The sequence below is a fragment of the Loxodonta africana genome, chromosome 5, assembly GCF_030014295.1.
Source record: "Loxodonta africana isolate mLoxAfr1 chromosome 5, mLoxAfr1.hap2, whole genome shotgun sequence".
NCBI lineage: Eukaryota > Metazoa > Chordata > Mammalia > Proboscidea > Elephantidae > Loxodonta > Loxodonta africana.
Window position 1 is genome coordinate 156,193,881 of NC_087346.1, and position 23,029 is coordinate 156,216,909.

Here is a 23,029-nt window from a genome sequence, read left to right on the forward strand (position 1 = left end):
TTACAAAGAAATACATTGATGTTTTAACAGTAATTCTTTCTAGGAAGTCAGATTATGATTAAGTTTTGTTTTGTTTATGTTTTCAAATATTTTTTAAAACGTTGTACATGAGGTCTACCTGAGAGTTTTTGACACGCTCGCTTGACTTGGTGTTAGTCCAGGGTGCTGGGGGCCTCGGTGAGAAACGCTTCCTGTGGTGGAATGGGGCGAAAAAATAAGTTGTTCACATGAACAGACCATTACACTTTAAGGACGAAGACTAAACAAGCCTGGTGTTTCTGTGAACCTTTTACTCTGTCCCCATCCTGAGATTAATAGGTTAAGCCATGTCAACGTTCAGATCACGTTTGTCAGTCACCCTGGACACAGCCTCAAGCATCCCTACTGATGGGCCATGCACTACCACCTTCTCCCAGCTCTGTGGAAACATCCGACGTGGTAGGAATTTAAGTGCTTTAAATAGTAATCTCTTTACCTTTACACACCTCTGGCACTTTGAGAATATTTAAACCGTCTGAATCAATCACTACTTTGATGATAATAATATCTGGGGACCGGAAACAATTAGTTCCGCTGAGTTGCTGCCTGATGTGGGTGCTCTCTGGGCATGGCTACGGCTTCCACCTCTCGTTAGCCTGGGGTCTCAGTGGGGGGGCCTTGCTCCTTCGCCTAGTAGCCACGGTCCTGCCATGCACGTCTGGTATACAGAAGGTGTGCCATAAACATGCGGAGCACTGTACTTCTCTCTACACTGTTAGTCTTTGATCCTGTTACCATGAGAACTACAGTAAGAAAAGTCACTCTCAGGAACGCTTCCAGCTCAGGCTCGAGGGTGAGAACAGCAGGAACAATGGGGGGTGGCGGGGTGGGGGTGGCGAGGGAGGGAGCACAGCCAGGCTGGACTCCTGAGCAAAAATCTACCTGTGAGATTTTTACAGTGCCTAAATTTTTGTCTGCTGGAATATTCTGAGTTAATGAGAAACTTCTTTTAAAAATGTAAATAGCCCCTTTCCACCTGCTTTAGTCACACCATAGGGAAAATTTGAAGATGACTTTTTCTTAATATCTGAATCCTTTGAACCCAGGTTTTAGAAAATTGTTAACAGAAAAAAGGTAGGGCAAGAGGGAAGAAAAGCATATAGGGACACCTACTTATGCGTCAGCACTGGGTAGGCCCTATTTTAAAACAGAAGAACCTGAATCAGACCGGGAGAGTGAATTTCCCAAGGCCGCAAAGCAGAAAGTGGCTGACAGGGAATGCAAACCCAAGCTTCTTCAGCTCCTGCCCACTCGGTCTTTCCCCTTACCCAGCCCTGCCCTTCAGAAAGGCAAGGCAAGGACTGTGGAGATAAGCATGCGAAGCGGCCAAGACCAGGAAGCAATCTGGTGACAAGATGGACCTAGAGAGTGCTCCGAGAGCAGGACCCCAGGAAACTGGGGCAGGGCACTGAGCGCACAGAGAGAGGGACGGCCAAGTGCCAAGGACAAACTGCAAAAAATCACACTTACCTAATGATCACCTCACTGCAAAAATATACAGAGTTCCCCTGCCATTCTGAATATTGCTGTACATAAAGGGTTAACAAACCCCCCTCCTCTTCTGTGTGGGAATTTGACCCTCAGTTAACTTCCTCCCTGTCCCTGGTAACCTGAAAAGGATGGTATGACAAGTGTCCCATGCTAGCCTAACGACGACCTCTGGACCTGGACAGGGAAACTACCTGGTGGGGAGACCGAGCTGTGGGCTTCCCTGACCGTGGTGACTCTCAGGACTGGCAAGAACCACGGACTGTTACGATATTGGCCCCCGTGGGGCAGGAGGCTTTTGAGGACTAGGTGGCTCCTGCGCCCACCCAGTGCGGGTCTCATCTCTTTGCACCTGAGCTGTCTGGCTGTGTCTGACCACCACACAGGGGCCAGCTCTGGGCTGCTGACGCTGATTCTCTCCTCTGCCGCGTGGCTGGGGGCCTCGGCCACCCCACTACTAGTACTACATTACACTAACATTTGGAAGTTCTGCTAATATTTTCAAAGAAACAACCTTTTGGTCCACTGATTTTCTCTACTGTCTTCCTGTATTCTATTTCATTGATTTCTATTCTGATCTTTATTATTTTCTTCTCCTTCCTTGGGTTTGATTCACTATCCATTTCTAAATTCTGGAGGTGGAAGCTCAGATTATTAATTTTAGATCTTCTTTCTAATCTAAGCATTTAAGGCTGTCAAATTTCCTCTAAGCACTGCTTTACCTGGAGCCTACAAATTTTGATATGCTGTATTTTCATTCAATTCAAGATCTTTTCTAATATTCCTTGTGATTTTTTTCTCCAACCCAGAGGTTATTTAGAATTTTTTGAAAATTTCCAAATATTTGCTTTATTCTCACATGTTTTTTCTATCATTGATTTCTAATGTAATTCCATTGGGGTAATTACACTTTTCCAAGCCATGGTATTTCCAATCACATTATATGCACGTGAAAGCTGGACAATGAATAAGGAAGACCGAAGAAGAGTTGACGCCTTTGAATTGTGGTGCTGGCGAAGAATATTGAATATACCGTGGACTGCCAAAAGGATGAACAAATCTGTCTTGGAAGAAGTGCAGCCAGAATGCTCCTTAGAGGCAAGGATGGAGAGACTGCGTCTTACATACTTTGGACATGTTTTCAGGAGGGATCAGTCCCTGGAGAAGAACATCATGCTTGGCAGAGTACGGAGTCAGCAGAAAAAAGAAAGACCCTCAACAAGGTGGATTGACACAGTGGCCGCAACAATGAGCTCAAGCATAATAACAATTATAAGGACGGGGCAGGACCAGGCAGTCCTTTGTTCTGTTGTACCTAGGGTCGCTACGAGTCAGAACCGACTCGATGGCACCTAACAACAATAATCACACTTTGTATGATTTCAACCCCTTTAAATGTACTGAGACTTGTTTTATGGTCTAGCATATGGTTTAATGTGGACAATGTTCTATTTGCACTTGAATGTATTTTGTTGTTGTTCAGTGCAGTGTTCTAAATTTGTCGGTTAAGTCAAGTTGGTTAATATGTTACTCATGTCTTCTATATTCTTAATAATTATTTCCCTAGCTCTACCAATTATTTAGAGTGGGGGTCTTGTTGGTGTGTACACATTATCTTCCTGATATATTGGCCTTTCTTAAAATCATGAAATGCCCCTCTTTGTCTCTAGCAATATTTCTTATACTAATATATATAGTCTGTTAAAATAAAAGTCACTCCAGCTCTCTTTGGCTACTTTTTGCTTGGTAACAAATAACCAGTTTTTCTATACTTTCCTTTCAACCTATTTGCATCTTTGAATTTCAAGTTTGTCTCTTATAGACACACTTTCTTCTCTATCCAGTCTGACAATCTGTGTCTTTTTATTGGAGTATTTTATTCACATTGAGGAGCTGTTCCAGGCTGGAGGAGACTGAAGAGACAGTGTGACTAAACGTAATGATGTCTGGAGACGGGATCCTGGGCCAGAAAGGAAAAAAGACACTGTTTTACAGCTGATGAAATATGAATGGGGTCTGTAGGCTGGACGGTAGGGCTGTATCAATGTTGACTCCTGGTCAGGAGGGCTGTGGGGCGGTTTTGTGGAGGCGTGCCCTTGTTTTTAGGAAACGTACTCTTTTTAGGGGTGCTAGGGCAGCAAGTCCTGCCTTTTAGGGCAGCAAGTCTGTAACATTCTCTCAAGTCGTTCAGAAACCACGAGCGGTAATGGACATGGCGCAAATCTGGTGAAATGTTAACAGTCGGAAGATTTGAATAAGGGGATATGGGAGTTTATCATACTGTTCTTAAAATATTTCTGTGTTTGAAATATTTTCAAAATAAATTATTAAAAATACAAGTTGCATACCCCCATCTCATGTCTCATTATAAAATCCAAAGGATTTGGGGAAAAAAAGCATTAAAAATCTAAAAGAAAATTATTTAGGTATGGAAAAACAACTAAGCATAAAGACGTATGAAAGAAAAAGGATAAGAGCAATAGATTTGATGATACAGAAATGTTAAACTTATAAAATTAAAAAGCAAATTTGGTAAAAGGTCAATATTCTTCATATATAAGGACTTCAAATACATATAGAACCATGGGCAAAAATAGGTAATTAATAGAAAAATCACAAAAAAATGAATAAAGTTAAAATATTTAGGATGAACTCCAAGAGATCCACACTAAGATACATTATAGTCAAACTGCCAAAACCCAAAGACAAAGTGAGAATTCTGAAGCAGCAAGAGAGAAGCCATTTGTCATGTACGAGGGATCCTTAATAAAATTAACAGTTGGTTTCTCCTCAGAAACCAGAGGCCAGAAGTCAGTGGGATGCCATATTTTAAGTTCTGAAGAAGAAAACTGCCAACCAAGAATTCTGTATCTGACAAAACTATCCTTCGAGATAGTTACTGAAGGAGAAGTTAGGATATTTCCAGAGAAACAAAAGATGTACGGTGAGCAAATAGTCCAAGAAGCTCTGTTAAGTGCAACGTGGCATCAGGACTGGGGGAAGACTCATTTACAGGCTGTGATATGCAGATGACACAACCTTGATTGCTGAAAACGAAGATAACTTGAAGCGTTTACTGATGATGGTCAAAGGCTGCAGCCTTCAGGATAGATTACGCCTGAATTGAAGAAAACAAAAATCCTCACACCTGCATGGATAAACATCATCATGCTAAATGAAAAAGACATTAAGTTGTCAATGATTTCATTCTACTTGGATCAACAATGAATGTCCATGGGAGCAGCATTCAAGAACTAAATTGACATATTTCAACAGGCAAATCTGCTGCAAAAGACCTTTAAAAGTTTTAGAAAGCTAAGATGTCACTTTGCTGATCAAGGTGCACCTGACCCAAGCCATGATCTTTTTAATCATTTCACATGTGTGCAAAAGCTGGACGATGAAAAAGGAAGGCTAAAAAAGAACTGATACCTTCAGACTGTGGTGCTGGCAAAGAACACTGAATGTTCTATGAACTGCCAAAAGAACAAAACAAATCAGTCTTAGAAGAAATACAACTAGAGCGCTCCTTAGAAGAGAGGATGCTGAGACTTTTGCTCCTTTATTTTGAGTTTGTCATCAGGAAAGATCGATAGCTAGGAAACGACATCATGGTTGGTGTTACAGATTGAATTATGTCCCCAAAGATGTATGTTGTGAATCCTAAGCCCTGTACCTGTGGTTATAATTTCATCTGAGATTAGGTTTTGTTATGTTATAGAAGCCTTATCAGTGTAGGGTGTGTTTTAAGCCAACCGCCTTTGAGATATAAAAGGAACAGATTAGGACAGAGAAGCAGGCAGAGATGGGAGAAGACAGATGCCATGATACATGCAGATCACCAAAGGGCCAAGGAATAAGAACCTTCCCCTAGAGCTGGCACCCCGAATTTGGACTTCTAGCCTCCTAAACTATGAGACAATAAATTTCTTGTGTTAAAGCCACCCACTTGTGGTATCTCTGTTATAGCAGCACTAGATGACTAAGACAAGATGACTAAGACAGTTGGTAAAGCAGGTCATCAGTGAAAACAAGGGTAACTTTCAATGAGATGGGTTCAAACAATAGCCAAACCAATGGACTCAAACATAACAACAATCATGGCACAGGACTGGGCAACATTTCATTCTGTTATACGTTAAGGCCACCATGAGATGGAGTCATCTTGGCAGCAACTAACAACAATAGACCTGCCCAATAAAAATTGTTAAAAGGAGTTCTTCAGACTGAAATAAAAAGACACTACATAGTAACCTGAAGCCATACAAGAAATGAGAAATACCAGGAAAGGTAATTACATAGGTAAAATATATATAACAAAAAAACCCAGTATTATTACACTTTAGGTTTATGTAACTCCTCTTTCTCCTCCTAAAAGGTTTAAAAGGGAAATGAATAAATGATAATTATAAATCTATGTTAATGGGCACACAATGTGTAACAATAACAATGTAAAGGGGGTGGGGCAAAGAGGTAGGGAGGAGAGTATTTGTATATTATGGTAATTAAGTTGGTATTCTGCAAACTAGGTGATTTTAGGTTTAAGATGCTAACTTTAATCTCAAAGGTAACCATGAAGAAAATAACTAAAAAATATACATAAAAGGAAAGAAGAGAATGTAAATGTTACACTACAAAAACCCAACAAAATACAAAAAAGGCAGTAATGGAGGACTGGAGGACCAAAACACAGATAGGACATACGGAAAACATAAATGGCAGGTGCAAGTTCTTCTTTATCAGTAATCACATGAAACATAAATGTATTAGGCTTTTTTATTGAAAGGCAGAGACCAGCAGATTGGATTAAAAAAAACAGGATCCATATATATGCTGTGGGCAAGAGACTCACTTTAGATATAAGGACACGAAGAGGTTGAAAATAAAAGGATGAAAAAAAGATATTCCATTCAAATGGTAACCAAGAGAGCTGAGGTGGCTATATTACTATCATAAGAAATAGACTTTAAGTCAAAAGTGGTTACAAGAGACAAAGAAGGACATTATATAATAATAAACATTTAATACATCAAGAAGATACACCAATTATAAATGTGTACCAACAAAGCCCCAAAATCCATGAAGCAAAAATTGACAGAACTGAAGAGAGAAATTGACAGCTTGACAATAATAGATGGGGACTTCAATATTCTACTTAATAATGAATAGAATCCAGAGATTAAAAACATATTACGTACAAATGAAAGAATCAGCTGATGTCAGACTTATCAGTAGTGGTGAAAATCCAAAAGGATGGTGAAGAGTATCTTCAAAGTGCTGAAGGAAAATAACTTGGAACTAAGAATTCTACACGCACCTACAGTATCATTGAAGTGTGAAGTTCAGTGAATGAAGATAATCTTAGAGAAATGTCACTCAGAAAATTCACCATCTGCTGACCTTCTCTGAAGTAATGATTAGAACAAATTTCAGGAAGAAGAAAAATGAATCTAAGAAGTTAGATGGAAGAAGCAACAGTGAGAAAGAAAATAAAAAGGCTTAGAGTTGGGAATATGTAAGAATTTACTATAAATGTAAAAATTTCTATGACAATATTGAGATTAAAATTTCAGAGATGTCAACTCAGAAGTGGGCAGGGTGTTTAGTAAGGAACAGATGCAGCAGAAAAGAGGCATTATGTAACTAGTGGAGAAGGAACGGGCAGGAAAGCATAGTGCTTCAAGAAGGCACTGGGGAGCCAAGAGGCAGAGCCTGTGTTGGGAGGAACCAGGACCACAAAGGTTCACCTCTCTACCCACCCCACTGACTGGGGAAGAGAGGCTAAGACCACAGGAGTGTGGGGTATGGGGTGCTACCCTTGGAAACAGACCAATGATTCAAAACCAGTGCTGCTGAATGAGGCTGGTAAGCAAACTCAGCACTACAATTTTCTTCAAAAGCAAGGAGAGACACAATGCAACAAGACCAGTTTTCCTTTGCAACTTGCCAAATGGTAGTTACAAAAGAGTTCTCCCTAAAAGGATTCAATAGCTGCATCATTTTGGTAAATATGTAGTCTCCTATGCTGACAACACTCACTTGGATATGTTCTGATAACTTTTATTAAAAATTACTTTTGTGGGGATATATTTTAATAGGTGTATCATTTTGAGATATAGGAATTTTTACTTACCCATGCGTCCATCTTGAGGTGGGCTGATCAAAGACATTCTCATAGGGCCAGCTGCTACCTCAGGCTAAGTATATGAAAAGAAAACAATTAACAAAATTCCAAAGTCACCATTTACGAGATGAAGGCTCTCATTCTTTATTAAGAACACATTTCCTTGCGCTCAATCTCCTTAGTCTTTATCACAAATTTGACAAATTGCATCTAACTTGGTTATATGTTTGTCTTCTGCCTCTCCTGCTAGAACGAGGTCCCCATGAGGCAGGGGTTATCATCTGTTTTATCTCTATCAGGCTATTTCACCACGGCCTAAAACAGGGAATGAAGGAAGGACTCCACCAGTGTCTTAAGATTTCAGAAGATAAAAAATAAAGTAACACGTAAATCAGTTTAGCCTGTCAGTCTTTAATACCCCCGTCCTCTCCCATGGTCCGATTGTTAATGGATATTAATATAACATCCTCTCCCAATTACCGAAATTTTAAGGAAAACCAGGAAGCCAAGCTGCTGCTGCTGCTGCTGCTGCTGCTGCTGCTGTCAGGTGCCGCTGAGTTGGTTCCTACTCACAGCCATCTGTCTTAGTCATCTAGCGCTGCCATAACAGGAATCCCACAAGCTGATGGCTTTAACAAGGAGAAGTTTATTCTTTCACAGTCCAGTAGGCTGGAAGTCCAAATTCAGGGCTCTGGCTCCAGGGGAATTCTCTCTGTCGGCTCTGGAGGAAAGTCCTGGTCATCAGTTGTCTTCTGTTCTAGGAGCTTCTCCACGCAGGAACCCTAGGTCCGAAGGACGTGCTCTGCTCCCAGCACTGCTTTCTTGGTGGTATGAGGTCCCCCTCTCTGCTTCCTTCCCTTTCCTTTTATCTCTTGTAAGACAAAAGGCGGTGCAGGCCACACTCCAGGGAAACTCCTTTACATTGGATCTGGCATGTGACCTTAGTAAGGGTGTTACAACCCCACCCTAATCCTCTTTAACATAAAATTACAATCACAAAATGGAGGACAACCACACAATACTGGGAATTGTGGCCTAACCAAGCTGACACTTATTTTTGGGGGATACAATTCAGTCCATGACACCATCCTGTGTACAACAGAACGCTGCCCTGTCCTGCACCATCCTCACAACTGTTGCTGTGTTTGAGCCCGTTGTTGCAGCCACTATGTCAATCCATCTCATTAAGGATAGCCCTTTTTTTCACTGACCCTCCACTTCACCAAGCAGGATACCATTCTCTAAGGACTGATCCCTCCCGATAACATGTCCAAAATATGTGAGACAACGTCTCACCATCCTTGCTTCTAAGGAGCATTCTAGCTGGACTTCTTCCAAGAGAGATTTGTTTGTTCTTCTGGCAGTCCATCGTACATTCAATACTCTTTGCAAAAACCATAATTCAAATGCATCAATTATTCTTTCGTCTTCCTTATTCACTGCTCAGCTCTCACATGCATATGAGGTAACTGAAAATATCATGGCTTGAGTCAGATGCACCTTAGTCCTTGAAGTGACAACTTTGTTTAACACTTTAAAGAGGGCTTTTGCAGATTTGCCCAGTGCAATATGTCCCTTGATTTCTAGGCTGCTTCTTCCGTGGGCATTGATTATGGATCCAAGTAAAATGAAATCCTTGACAACTTCCACCTTTTCTCTGTTTATTATGATGTTGCTTATTGGTCCAGTTGTGAGTTTTATGTTGAGATGTAACCCATACGAAGGCTGAAGTCTTTGATCTTCCATCAGTAAGTGCTTCAAGTCCTCTTCACTTTCAGCAAACAAGGTTGTGTCATCTGCTTATCACAGGTTGTTAATGAGTCTTTCTCCAATCCTGATGCCCCATTCTTCTTCATACAGTCCAGCTGCTTGGATTATTTGGTCAGCATACAGATTGCGTAAGTATGGTGAAAGGATATAACCCTGACACACGCCTTTCATGATTTTAAACCACGCAGTACCTCCTTATTCTATTGGAATGACTGCCTCTTGGTATCCGAACAGGTTCTGCGTAAGTGCAATTAAGCATTTTGTGATTTCTGTTCTTCACAACGTTACCCATAATTTGTTATGATCCACACAGTTGACTTTGCACAGTCAATAAAACACAGGTAAACATCTTTCTGGTATTCTCTACTTTCAGCCAAGATCAATCTGGCATCAGCAATGATATCCCTCCTTCCATGTCCTCTTCTGAATCCAGCTTGAATTTCTGGCAGACCCCTGCTGCAACCATTTTTAAATTATCTTCAGCAAAATTTAATTAGCATGTGATATTAGTGATATTGTTTGATAACTTCCACATTGTGTTGGATCACCTTTCTTTGGAAGGGGCACAAGTATGGATCTCTTCCAGTCATTTGGCCAAGTAGCTGTCTTCCAAATTTCTTGGCATAGAAGAGTGTCCCCCCAAAATATCTGCCAACTTGGCTAGGTCATAATTCCCTTGTATGACTGGCTATGATTTTATCTTCTGACGTGATTTCCCTATGTGTTGTAAATCTGATCACTATTATGTAATAAGACGGATTAGTGGAAGTTACACTGATGAGGTCTACGAGATTGGGTAGTGTTTTAAGCCAATCTCTTTTGAGATATAAAAGAGCATTGACCAGAGAGATATGGGAACCTCATACCACCAAGAGAGCAGTGCCAGGAGCAGAGTGCATCCTTTGGACCTGAGGTTCCTGTGCTAAGATGCTCCCAGACCAAGGGAAGACTGATGACAAGGACCTTCCTCCAGAGCCGGCAGAGAGAGAAATCCTCCCCCGGGAGCTGGTGACCTGAATTCGGTCTTCTAACCTACTGGACTGTGAGAGAATAAACTTGTCTTTGTTAAAGCCATCCACTTGTGGTATTTCTGTTATAGCAGCACTAAAGGACTGAGGCAATGAGTGAGCACCTCCAGCACTGCATCTGTTTGCTGAAACACCTTAACTGGTATTCCATCAATTGCCAGAGCCTTGTTCTTCACCAATTCTTTTAGTGCAGCTTGGATGTCTTCGTTCAACGGCATCAGTTCTTGATCGTATGCTACCTTCTGAAATGGCTGAAGGTCGACCAATTCTTTTTGATACAGTGACTCTGTATATTCCTCCTGTCTTTTTTTTTTTTTTGATGATTCCTGTGTCGTTCAATATTTTGCCCGTAGAATCCTTCAATACTGCAATTCGAAGCTCTGATTTTTCTTTAGTTCTTTCAGCTAGAGAAGTGATGAGTGTATTCTTCCCCTTTGGTTTTCTAACTCCAGATTTTGCACGTTTCATTACAATACTTTGTCTTCTTGAGTGGCCATTTGAAATCTTCCGTTCAGCTCTTTTACTTCACCACTTCTGCCATTTGGTTTAGCTACTCTACAATCAAGAGCAAGTTTCAGAGTTTCTTCTGACATCCATTTTCGTCTTTTCTTTCTTTCTTTGTCTTTTAAATGATCTTTTTCTTTCTTCATGTATGATGTCCTTGACATCATTCCATGACTTGTCTGGTCTTCGGTCATCAGTGTTCAATGTGACAAATCTAATCTTGAGATAGTCTCCAAATTCACGTGGGATATACTGAAGGTCATACTTTGGCTTCATGGGCTTATTTTAACTTTTTTCAGCTGCAACCTGAACTTGCTTATGAGCAATTGATGGTCTGCCCTGCAGTCGGCCCCTGGCCTTTTTTCCGACTGATGATATTGAGTTTTTCCACCGTTTCTTTCCACAGACATAGTTGATTTGATTCCTGTGTATTCCATCTGGCGAGGTCCATGTGTACAGTTGTCTTTTTTGTTGACGAAAAAAGTTATGTGCAATGAATAAGTCATTGGCCTTACAAAATTCTATCATGTGATCTCTGGCATTGTTTCTATCACCAAGGCTGTGTTTTCCAACTACTGATCCTTCTTGTTTCCAACTTTTGCATTCCACTCACCAGTAATTATCAATGCATCTTGATCGCATGTTTGATCAATTTCAGTCTACAGAGGTTGGTAAAAATCTTCAATTTCCTCATCTTTGGCATCAGTGGTTATTGCATAAATTTGAACAGTATTCGTATTAACTGGTCTTCCTTGTGGGCGTATGGATATTATCCTACGACTGACAGCGCTGCACTTCAGGATGGATCTTGAACTTTGACTATGCATGTGACGCTGTTACTTTTCAATCTGTCATTCCTGGTACAACAGACCATAAGATTGGCAATAGTGGTTGGTGTGTAAATTTGAACAGAGTCGTATTAATTGGTCTTCCTTGTAGGCGTACGGATATTATCCTGTCACTGACAGTGTTATGCTCCAGGATAGACCATGAAATTTTCTTTTTGACAATGAATGTGACACCATTCCTCTCCAATCTGTCATTCCCGGCATAGCAGGCCATATGATTGTCCAATTCAAAATGGCCAATACCAGTCCTTTTCAGCTCACTAATGCCTAGGATATCGATCTCAGAGTGCTCTATTTCTGACAACTTCCAATTTTCCTTGATTCAGTTTATACATTCCACATTCCAGTTATTAATGGATGTTTGCAGCTTGTTTCTTCTCATTGAGTCATGCCACTTCAGTAAATGAAGGTCCCAAAAGCTTGACTCCATCCATGTCATTAAGGTAGACTCTACTTTGAGGAGGCAGCTCTTCCCCAGTCATGTTCTGAGTGCCTTCCAACCTGATGGGCTCCTTTCAGATCTTAGACAGTGTTCCGTTGATATTCGTAAGGTTTTCAATGGCCAATTTTTTTTCTGAAGTAGATTGCCAAATCCTTCCTCCTAGCCTGTCTTAGTCTGGAAGTTGCACTGAAACCTGTCCACCATGGGTGGTGGCCCTGCTGGTATTTAAAATACTGGTGGCATAGCTTCCAGCATCACAGCAACACACAAGCCACCACAGTATGATGAAATGACAAACGTGGACCAAAGAAGAGATGAAAACACATGGTTCTAGCCAGCCCAGAAGGAGTGAGTAGGAGGCACATATATTCCCTGTGCACGCCTGTGAGCTCCAGGGAATGCTTCCTTAAGAGCTGCCTGGGCCAAAGCCTGAAGTGGGGGCCTGGCTTGGGTACAGAGTGGTGGCCAGATGCCCAACAGGGAGGAGGGGTGTGCGAGGCCACCCCCTTGGTATGACGCAGAAGCATGTCCCATCTGGAACCAGATGCCCTTCTGCTGGGAGTCATGGATGGGGCGGGAGTGGGCATGGAAGGGAGAAGTGGGAGAGGGTGAGCTGGGCAGGGAGATTAGGTGTGTGCTTATATTAACTACTGAGGAATTGGGTTTTTTCCTCTGCTGAAGCTTTTAATGGCTCTTTATTCCCTATTTAATAAAGTCTAATCTTCTTTTCTGAGAATTCAGGTTCCTCCATGATCTGATTTCAAGGTGATTCCCTTGGAAATTAACACTATTTCTCACTACATACCTCCACGAGTGTATTTACCTCCTAGGGATACTTGAAAGACTGAGTCCGTATTAGTAAAGTGCACAGAACAGTGCTTGCCAATAATAAGCACCATGTAATGTTATCACAAAGTAATATATGAATTAAATATTAAATAATAATAACAATAAACAAATGTGTACCAAATTAATCCACTCACTGTGCTTTAAAATTCATTCTCTTTTCCTGCTTTTGCTCATTCCACCACCTCCTATCGCTGTGGAATCTCCTTATCCCCTAATCCCCAACCCCAATCATAGCTGACCCATCCACCTAGGTCCCTCCCAATGCGGCCCTTTCCTTCTTGGTTCTGAACTGCCCTGGTGTTTGGCTCCAACAGGGACCCGGCGCAGGGAGCTGCAGGGTCCCTGCCCAGAGCCTCCAGCCCTCTGACTCTCTCTGGGTTTGGGGCCGTAGTTTCCTCTGGTCTTGTTTCTCTACAATGTGAAGCTGTCTGTCTTCCATTTTGCAGAGCAGAGTTCCTTTCCATTTCTGACCCCCTTCTTTCCTTGGGCTGAGAAGGATTTATTTTGTTCTCATGTTCAACATGAGGCAGGGAGGCCACAGATACTTGTGCTGTCACCTGGGTTCCCTCTCAAAAACCAGCACCTCTGCCTGGCTTTGATCTGAAGTGTTTTTCCTCTCCTAGATACCCTGAGTTGGCCCGGGCCCTCCAGCCCTCTGTGCCTAGGTGTGGGCACCCTGCACAGGCTGTCAGCACCCATCAGCCTCATGCTGCTGCTTCCCCTCAAAACCAGCATGGACCTGCCACCTCCCTGGTCACTCTCCTCCCACCTGATGCTCGCCACTGCCCATTTATTGAGGCAGTGGGGGACTTCTGGGCAATAGTCATTCAGGACCATTTATAAATCAGACCTCAGTTCACTTGGCCCCTGAGCCCAGCACCCAATAAAGACACCATTGGTGATGAAGGAGCCCTGGTGGTGCAGTGGTTAAGAGCTGGGCTGCTAATCAAAAGGTCAGCATTTTGAATCCCCCAGCCACTCCTTGGAAACCCTATGGGGCAGTTCTACTCTGTCCTATAGGGTTGTTATAGGTCAGAATTGACTGGATGGCAATGGCTTTGGTTTTTGGTTTGGTTGGTGATGTAATCATGTAAACCTGCCCATTATTAAGTGAATGGTTAAGTTTATTAAAGCCAAGAAAAATGGTAAGTAGTAAATATCTGGTACACGGGAAACGACACAGTACATTGAATGTACTTACTCTTCTCATGGGGGAAGGAGTAACGTCAACTTCCATGGACTCCATTCTGTTAAATATATAGTGAAATATGCAAGTGAGCCTGAGACTTATCCACCAGTCAGTGGCATCAATTTAAACACACCTATACATGGTAAGACCATTTATGAATGTTATAAATCTTCCTCTAGTTTCATAATTCGGTCAGAGCTTTCTAAATCACCAGTTTGATCACTGCCATTTTCCTTCTTAAAGCTCTTAACTGGCTGCTCACTGTCTTTCAATTAAAACATACACGCTTCCCTCCAGGACACGGAGACTGTTCTGATCTGGCCCTTACTTGGCTTCTGGGCCTCAGTTCTTCACATTTGAACCCTCATAACTTGTACCTTCTTTGCTAAATAGTCAGCTGTCTAGAATGGTCCAGACTCTCTTCTGCCTTTGTACATGCTGCTGTCTCTCTAGACTATTCCTCCTTTCTGCAGCCCCCTCCCTTGGTTCTTCTAGCTTCTGCCTGATGCCTGGTGGACTAGAACTGGCCAGGAGTGGGGGCATCTTATTTATCTTTGTTAACACTCGCCGCCTGGCCCATACCTTTTATATAACCAATGCTTAATAACTGTTAGTTCCTTAATTAGCCCAAAGATGGAGAGAAAAACCTCATTTGGGCACCTTCCAGGAGGAAGAGAGAATCACCTATGCACTTTCTGAATGCCTGTAACTGCCCGATGCTATGCCGTCTTGAGAGAAAGCAAAGGAAAGAAGGGAGGGAACGGACTGAATGCCGACAAGAACCGTATCTGGTGATACTTCAGTCAGAACCTCTCTGGCTACAAGTGAACACAACTCAAATTGTCTTAAGGAAAAAAAAAATGTGGAGAAGGAATTTACTGGTTTCCATAACTGAAAAGTTCTGGATTATCTCCCTTCAGTCAGGGTGGAATGGGGGTCCAAATGCTGCCACCACACAGTCTGTATCTCAGTCCTACTTTCCTCTGCGTTGGACTCCGCTTTTGAGCTGGCCCTCCCCATACAGTGGGAAAGATCAGCTCTAACTTGGCCCGTGCATCTCTCTTTTTAGACAGCTCCACCAAGGGTCTCAGGGTCAATTCACATTGGTCCAATGTGTGCAGTACATGACATTCCCAAACCAACCACTATGGCCACAGGGATGGGGTACTGACTGGCCAGCCTGGATGACACACTCACTTCATTCTGAACCCTAAGGCCTACCAGGAGAGGAAAGGCCTCCTGGGCACAGGCCACGTGGGACAGAGCCACTCCAGGCTTACACCAAAGGCTCCTGGGCACAGGCCACGTGGGCAGAGACATTCCATGCTTACACCAAAGGCTCCTGGGCACAGGCCACGTGGAACAGAGACATTCCATGCTTATACCAAAGGCTCCTAAAGCTAACACACACTTGGGCTTGTGCATGATATTCTCAGTAACGGCTCCTCTCTCTCCCCTGAGTTTCCTTTCTCCGGGTCCTGGGGCAGCATCTGCATCGCTCCTCTCCGGCCCTGGAAGATGTGATCCAGCAGCTCTGCCATGTCTTTCCCATTTCCCTCCACTCCCCACCCCAATCTTCACACAATCAGCTGAGACACCTACAACAATTGCATGGTAAGTATGAAAGGGAGCTGGAATCACAAGTCTGTGAGTGCCCAATTTTTGACTGTACTGTTGAATGTCAACAAAATGTCCAAGATTTGGGTTACTTAGGACTTGGGGATTTGGAGAGGCCATGGGATGGGATGCGAAAGGACGTGTAAGAGTGTCCAAAGGAAGAACTTGTCCAACTTACAAATGCCGGTTTGGGGATTTCTGTGAATTCCCAGCATCGATGCACAAGTACCTTTCCAAGGTCGATGAACTAGATGGAAGGAGCAGATGTCCATTTCGCTTTGCTGAAGGTGCTGTGATAAAAATCTTTATGTTAGCACATTACTGAGTGAACTTCAGCAGCATGCATCGTTAACTTTTCCCCTTTCAGGCGTTATTTTACTTACTGGACACAGGATTTCTGACTGGGTTGAAAGTTGATTGTTGTGATGATCTCATACTAAATAGATGGAGAAAAGGTATTGGATGAAGCCATAAAAATTGAAGTATAAGAAGAATGTGAAATAACCACTTTTTTTTTAGGCTGACAAAGGTTAGTGGCTCTCCACAATGCCCTATAGGTCTGACTGCCCCGCCTGCCCCAACCCCTCTTGGAAGATGCAATTAACATGCGCTGCCATTTATACGGCTGGTTCTTGGGACTGTCATTGGGCAAATGGCCATTTGCAGGTGTGAAACATAGGAAATAAAGACGTCACAGCAGGAGCTACCAAGTTATTACAACCAAATTGTTTTTTGGAGGTCATCAAGAGAAGTGTTACTGTGGAAAAGTTATTGAGTTGTTTTAAAGCGATGAAAGTTCTGGATCTATCTCCACAAGGCAGCAACTGACAAAAGACAACAGTGCCTGAAGTCCAAAGCCTGGCGTTTCAGCTCAGGCCCTGCTGCACTGTGCACTTAGAGAGCTCCCACAGCTGGGCCCTAACCATAGGCTCGAGATCCAGGTGTGCGCCAGGTGTGTGCTGTCTGTTTCACTGGGCGTGGTGGGCACTGGAGATGTGCATGTGAACGTACAGTGATTTTCAGGCGCACACGGGGGCGCCAAGAGGAGCAGAAGAGGAGGCTGGGCCTTCTCTTCTGCCCCATCACACACCTACGTCCTCTGGGATGGCTGGGGCTGGGAAGCAGGCACCTGAGAAGCCACACCAAACTGTGATGCCTTCAAGGAGTCCATTTGGGGATGAGACTAGTAAGGAGCACATAATTATGCAAAGACTCACTGCTCCAGGTCCCTGCCCCAGGTCACCTCCGAGAGCCTTCCCTGGCACCCCAGCCCCTCAGTCCCCTGACTCAGCTTCAGTGAGCCTCGTACATAGCACATCACCTTGCCTGCCATGGTGTTCACTGTCTGCCTCCCCTAAAAGCATCAGCTCCCTGAGGGCGGGGGCTTCACCTGAATTTCTAGTGCCCAGAACAGGCTCAGGCAGACACTAGGTACTCGGTAAAGACCTGTGGAGTGACTGACTGACTACAGTGGGTAAAGATATCCTAGCCCTCTGCATTTGGGCACTCATTCCTGCTTCCAAATGGCCACGGAGCAGATTTTGTTACATGCTGGGCTCTCCGTGGGACCCCACCCTCCTAAAAGACAAGAATAACAGGAAGTCAGCAATAATACCACCACCTCAATTCCATGGAACACTGAATGATTTATCCTCAGGCAGGGGCAAGGAGAGGGAGGGGAGCCAAAATTGGGGCAAAAGTGCTCACAGGTCGGTAACCCCAATCCAGCAGAAGTACAAGTGAATCCTCTCTGGAGGAAAACGCAGGCAACATGACCCCTGGTGTCCACAGGCTGAGATCAACCCACGACCTCACTAAAGACCACGAGCTATACCAGAAGTAAATCACCTCAAGTGACAATCAGAGGGAAACAGTGGATTCGGACTCCTGAGGATATTGGGTATAGGAAAAAAAATTGCATGTGGAACGCTTACAGAAATAAAATATGGAGACATAAAAATAAGCAAGTGACACAATAATATAAAAATGACAAGGAGTATTCTAGGAATGTAAAATGTAACAGTCAAAATAAGAACTCCACGGGTGTTATGTACTGGTAGACCTGAATAGAGGATCAGGGAGCTGGAAGACGGGTCTGAAGAGGTCACCTGCAATGTATCAAAGCAACCTCAGACAACAGAAATCATGAAGGCAAGGCTGAGAGACATGGCAGACAAAAGGAGCAGGTCTGTTATATTCATAGCAGACTGGCAGAAGGAGAATGGGGGAGAAGCAATGTTTAAAAAATCAGCAGTTGAGAATTTTCCAGAACTAATGAAAGGCATGAAGCCACAGAAACAAAGCAAATTACACATGAAGGAGGATAAATAAAAGTAATTCCACACTTAGCTACATTAGAAGTACCTGTCTTTACTCTTGTGATACTTTAAAGCAGAAGTCGGCAACATTTTCTGTCAAGGGCCCTTAGTAAAGAATGGGAATTCCAGAACTCTTAATTGAGGAACCTGGACATAGACAAAGAGGCAGTCACTCAGACAGAACAAGAGGATACTACATGGTTTAAAATCAGGAAAAGACGTACACAATGGGCAAATCTGCTGCAAAAGACCTCTTTAATACTTTAAAAAGCAAAAATGTCACTTTGATGACTAAGGTGTATCTGATACAAGAATGGTAGTTTCAACTGCCTCATATGCATGCGAAAGCTGGACAAAGAAGGAAGGAAGACAGAAGAATTGAAACATTTGAATTATGGTGTTGGTGAAGAATGCTGAATGTACCACTGACTGACAGAAGAACAAACAAATCTCTCCTGGAGGAAGTATAGCCAGAATGCTCATTAGAAGTGAGGATGGCGAGACTTTGTCTCACGTACTTTGGACACGTTATCGGGAGGGACCAGTCCCTGGAGAAGGACATCGTGCTTGGTAAAGTAGAGGGTCAGCAAAAAAGAGGAAGACTGACACAGTGGCTGCAACAATGGGTGACCAGGCAGTGTTTTGTTTTGTTGTACACAGGGTACCTATGAGTCAGAATCGACTTGACGGCACCTAACAACAACATCAGTAAGTATATTAGGCTTTGTTACACTAGGTCTCCGTCACATATTCCTTGTTTTTTTTTTTACAACCCTCTATAAATGCAAAAGTCATTCTCGCTTGGGGATATAAAAAATACATGGCAGGCTGATTTAGCCTGACCCCTAGGACACACTATTCACAAAATAAGCACACAGCAACTCCTACAGCCAAAACAATGACATTTGAAAGAGGCCTTTTTCATCCTAGAGAAAGGTGGTCAGGAGCAGGACCACAGACCACTGTGACGTCGCAGGCACAGTTTTTCTCCTGCCTTGTGGCCCCTGAGCTGCCGTAGGACGTGAACTTCCACATGGTGCACTGGATGGCAGACAGCAACCCACAGGGCCATCGGCTCCCATGACCCTTAAATTAACATGTAACCCTCTAAACTGTGATTTCTGAATACTCGACATGCTAAGAAATGCTTAACAGAAGATCATACCATATTTCATAAAATCTAAGATGCCAGTGAATATAAGGTCTAACGAGTTTTGCTACATGCACGGTGGACCACTGTGTTACCTGTGGCATGTGACTAACCCCAAATTTCAGGGTCTTTCATGCACAAAAAGGTACATTCACAAAGATGCAATGTGGGGAAGGCACTGATAAGCCAAAATGGACAAGAAAGGAGAACTTTCAATTGCTAGATGTTCCAGGTGTTGAAATGCAGTACCTTCTGGTGAATTCTAGCCACTTTTGGTGTGTCTCTCTAAATGTACCACATGCTCACCACGGGCCTTTACAGACAAGTGTGCTGTGTAGACAAGACCCTCTACACCTCCTGGCAGGAGGAAGGTAAACACGCTGCAGGCTGGGCCCTCAGCGCCTGGCTACCGAGTTCACTGGGCAGGGCTGGCTGCTCCCAGGAGGCAGCCTCATGCCCTCTCCTGCCAGCACACCAGCCAGGCCCCTTCCTGTTGCCTTGAGAATCACTGCTGAGCCCACCCACCAGGGGAACCATTCGTTTCCACTTTCTCTTTCTTCCTGTCTCCCTTTCTTCCCTTAGGTTCTCCCACAGTACTTCCCCTTGACAGAAGTTATTAGCAAATGAAAGTGCTCTTTCCTTTGCTCACTTGGCGTACGACTACAGCTGCATCTATGGTCATCTTTCTTCGGCCTTTCTCCACTGTTCTCAGGCCTGCCTGCCTGCCTGCGGAGGCGGTGTGGCTTCTTCTGGATTGATGGTGGGGTCCCGCTCACCCAGAGAGAAGGTCGACACAGGCACAGTCACTCACGTGGAGTGCTGCGCGCGCCGAGGTTCACTGAGAAGGGCCTCACCTTTGTAGCTGTTCTATCTGCAGCACCGCCCTCCTGAGCGATTCTTCCAGCTGAGCGATCTAGACATAATCAAACGGTGGCTAGTTATCGGGACAGACAGTGCCAAGTGATAGTTTAAAGAAGACGTGTTGACCCCTTGCATGTTCTTAACTATGAATCAGAATGTTGAAGTTGCCCTCCAGCTAATTCACATCAAGTCCAATTCACCCAGTATTTATGACCTTGGCCTTCAAAAGTCATCATTGCAAAGCTAACTCAACCCCAAACCGCAGGAGACACATTTCAATCTGCCACTCCCATTGACTAGGGTGGTACCAACAGGTACGAACGGAAGCCCCTGTCAACTTCAGCCCCGGCCAGGTTTTTATCAGAGCATTCGTCCTCAAAATTTAAGAGACAAAAATACCATAAAGGACCAAATCTGTTCAAAAGCACAGTCTTCACAATTTTATCCAGTTTAGATCTGGGCCCGGCCACTCTGTGTTTGCCATGTAGCGAGGAGTAAGACGGGGCCTGTAGTCAGCAGAGGGAATGGGAGAACAGGACTCAGAGGGAAAGCTGGATTAACGCGGTTTCTACTTGCAGGGGCAGCGCAGTGACTGCCTCTTCCTGGCAGACCGCTCTGCTGTAGACCACCCACTCGCTTCTCCCTTCGGCCCCGCAGCTCCCAGCCCAGGATCGGACTCAGGACAAACAGGGAGGACATGGGAGAAGGCCGGGGGCTCCTGCACTGAGGCCTGAGGGCTGCACCGCTCATGGACACCTAGGCTCTATCCGGGCCCAGAAGAGAGGTGGCATGAGCGTCAAATCAGAGGCCAGGTGAAAGGGGAGCATCCAGACTCGAGAAAGGGACCCCAGGATACTGAGTCTTCAAAGTCAGTCCCCTTATGTTCCTTATTCTGCAAGCTTCAAATCAAAAAATTAAAACAACAAAAACGGTGGTGGAATAAGAGAAGTTGATACGACCTGCCTCCTCTGCACCATCAGCCTGGGTGAGGAGGGTGGTCCTGGTGCGGTATGGCCCGACAGTCACCCTGGAGTTTGGGGGGCCCATGTGTGCCCTTCCTGCTGTGTGCCCTTCCTGCTGTGTGCCCACCCTGCTGTGCGCCCACCCTCTGGCTTTCCCCAGCCTGGCTCCACCTGTGTCCTTCCTCTCCCTGTTTGCACACCCTCCATGGAGAACTCGCTAATCCGAATCATGTAGATGAAGGCAGGACTGAAGTGCCAGGCTATTTCTTGTTGCTTTCACTAAAATTTTATTTTCCTTTGCTTTACTTTAAAAATCAAGCGAGGAGAATCCTGTATTGCAAATGAATAGGTACTTCTAGTTTCCTTTTACAGTGATTACCAGAGCATTCTTCACAACTACAGTCTAAGGAAAGGTATCTAATGGGTTTGAGGGATAATGATGGGTCAGTATTTCAAAGATCTAATCCCAGAGTTCCCAAAGGTGAAGCTGCCCCTAGGGCCCACCCAGATCAGGGTGATGGTCAGGAGGGGAAATGATGACGATGCCTCCAGATCTGAAGCCTGCCCCATAACTGGAACAGCAGTTAAGAGTAGACTTCACACCGAGCAGCCCATCACCGTGAAGAGGGGAATGTTAGATAACAAGTCTGAAATTAAATCAAAAAAGCCAAAAGCTTCAAGAGACATGAATCAATTGGATTTACCTTTTCTCTATAGAAGGCTAACAATCTCTTCCTGTGTTTTTCTTGAAATTCTGAAATCTGAGAACAGAACACATTTCAGCTGCTGACGCCGGCACATGGTCTCTATCACAGAACGTTTTGTCACAGGGAACCAGGCTACAACGTGCTCCATTCCACAGGTGCTTCCCCAACTCACACTGGTCTCCTCTAGCTAGGCTTGGTGTCCACTGGGGAAGGGGCTGCTGGGTCCGCCATACTCCCAGTGCCCGGCCCAGAGCAGACGCTCGGGGCTCCTTTGTGCAGTGAATGGGTCAGTCACATGCCAGCAGGGTATGGGCAAACAAGCCCAAGTTCGGTTTAGCCTGTTCAACAGGAAGAGCTCAGAAAGCCCTGAGTCCTGTTTCCCAGCAGCCCTTCCCCTCCCTGCTGTTTCAGTGACGCTCCCAGCCCTCCGCCATGATAACTGGATGCATGGCCCACGACAGGCCAATTCCGTGTGCTGCCCGTGGAATGGACTCCTGACCAAACAGTGCCAATCAGAGAACATTCCTGAAACTGATATATGGGCCAGGGAGTGGGGGTGGGGTAGAACAGACATAACAGAATGAAGCCAAGCAGGGTCTGGAAGAGCTGAAAAATTCCGAGAGCCCGGGGGACCCGGTCTGAACTCCCAGAGTCAGCTACGCCTGAAACAGACACCATCCCTGGATGTCTCATTTATACGACCTCAGCATTCCACTTCTGCTGCATATCCTAATTTGAACTGGGCTTCTGAGAACGCCAATATGAATTAGAAAATAGTGATGTGGGATTTACTTAGAAGAGGAAAGAGCTAATCACATTAGTTGAGTCTTCAGATAATGATGCTTACCCTCTTGAAACACTACACCGTAATTGTTTAAGCCTAACTGTTATCATCCTCTCTGCAGACCACTGGACAACAGAGCTCATGGACAACAGAGCAGTTAGGCTGAACTAGTACTAAAGTCAACATCCTATAAATCTATCATGCCGCCTCAGGAATCTGCTAACAAAACACAAACATGAAGCAACCGTGTCCCCCCCGCCCCCACCCCGCCTGCCCAGGACTCACTGGTCCAGTACAACAGAGAGGGAGAAAACTCCCCTGGGGAAAGGAAAACTGCCCCCACCACCAC

General features: G+C 44.3%; 1 protein-coding gene across 1 annotated transcript in view; it reads right to left on the reverse strand.

Moving 5' to 3' along the window:
* The window catches only part of RNF212 (ring finger protein 212), a 90,258-nt gene that overhangs the window by 45,174 nt on the left and 22,055 nt on the right, over positions 1-23,029 (reverse strand). The window contains exons 4-10 of the mRNA XM_023549721.2: positions 21,894-21,950; positions 20,221-20,279; positions 16,282-16,334; positions 16,128-16,179; positions 14,294-14,339; positions 7,661-7,724; positions 119-191 (exon numbers count right to left, since the gene is read on the reverse strand). Coding sequence (XP_023405489.2) covers positions 119-191; positions 7,661-7,724; positions 14,294-14,339; positions 16,128-16,179; positions 16,282-16,334; positions 20,221-20,279; positions 21,894-21,950 — 404 coding nt within the window. The remainder of the gene's footprint in view (positions 1-118; positions 192-7,660; positions 7,725-14,293; positions 14,340-16,127; positions 16,180-16,281; positions 16,335-20,220; positions 20,280-21,893; positions 21,951-23,029) is intronic.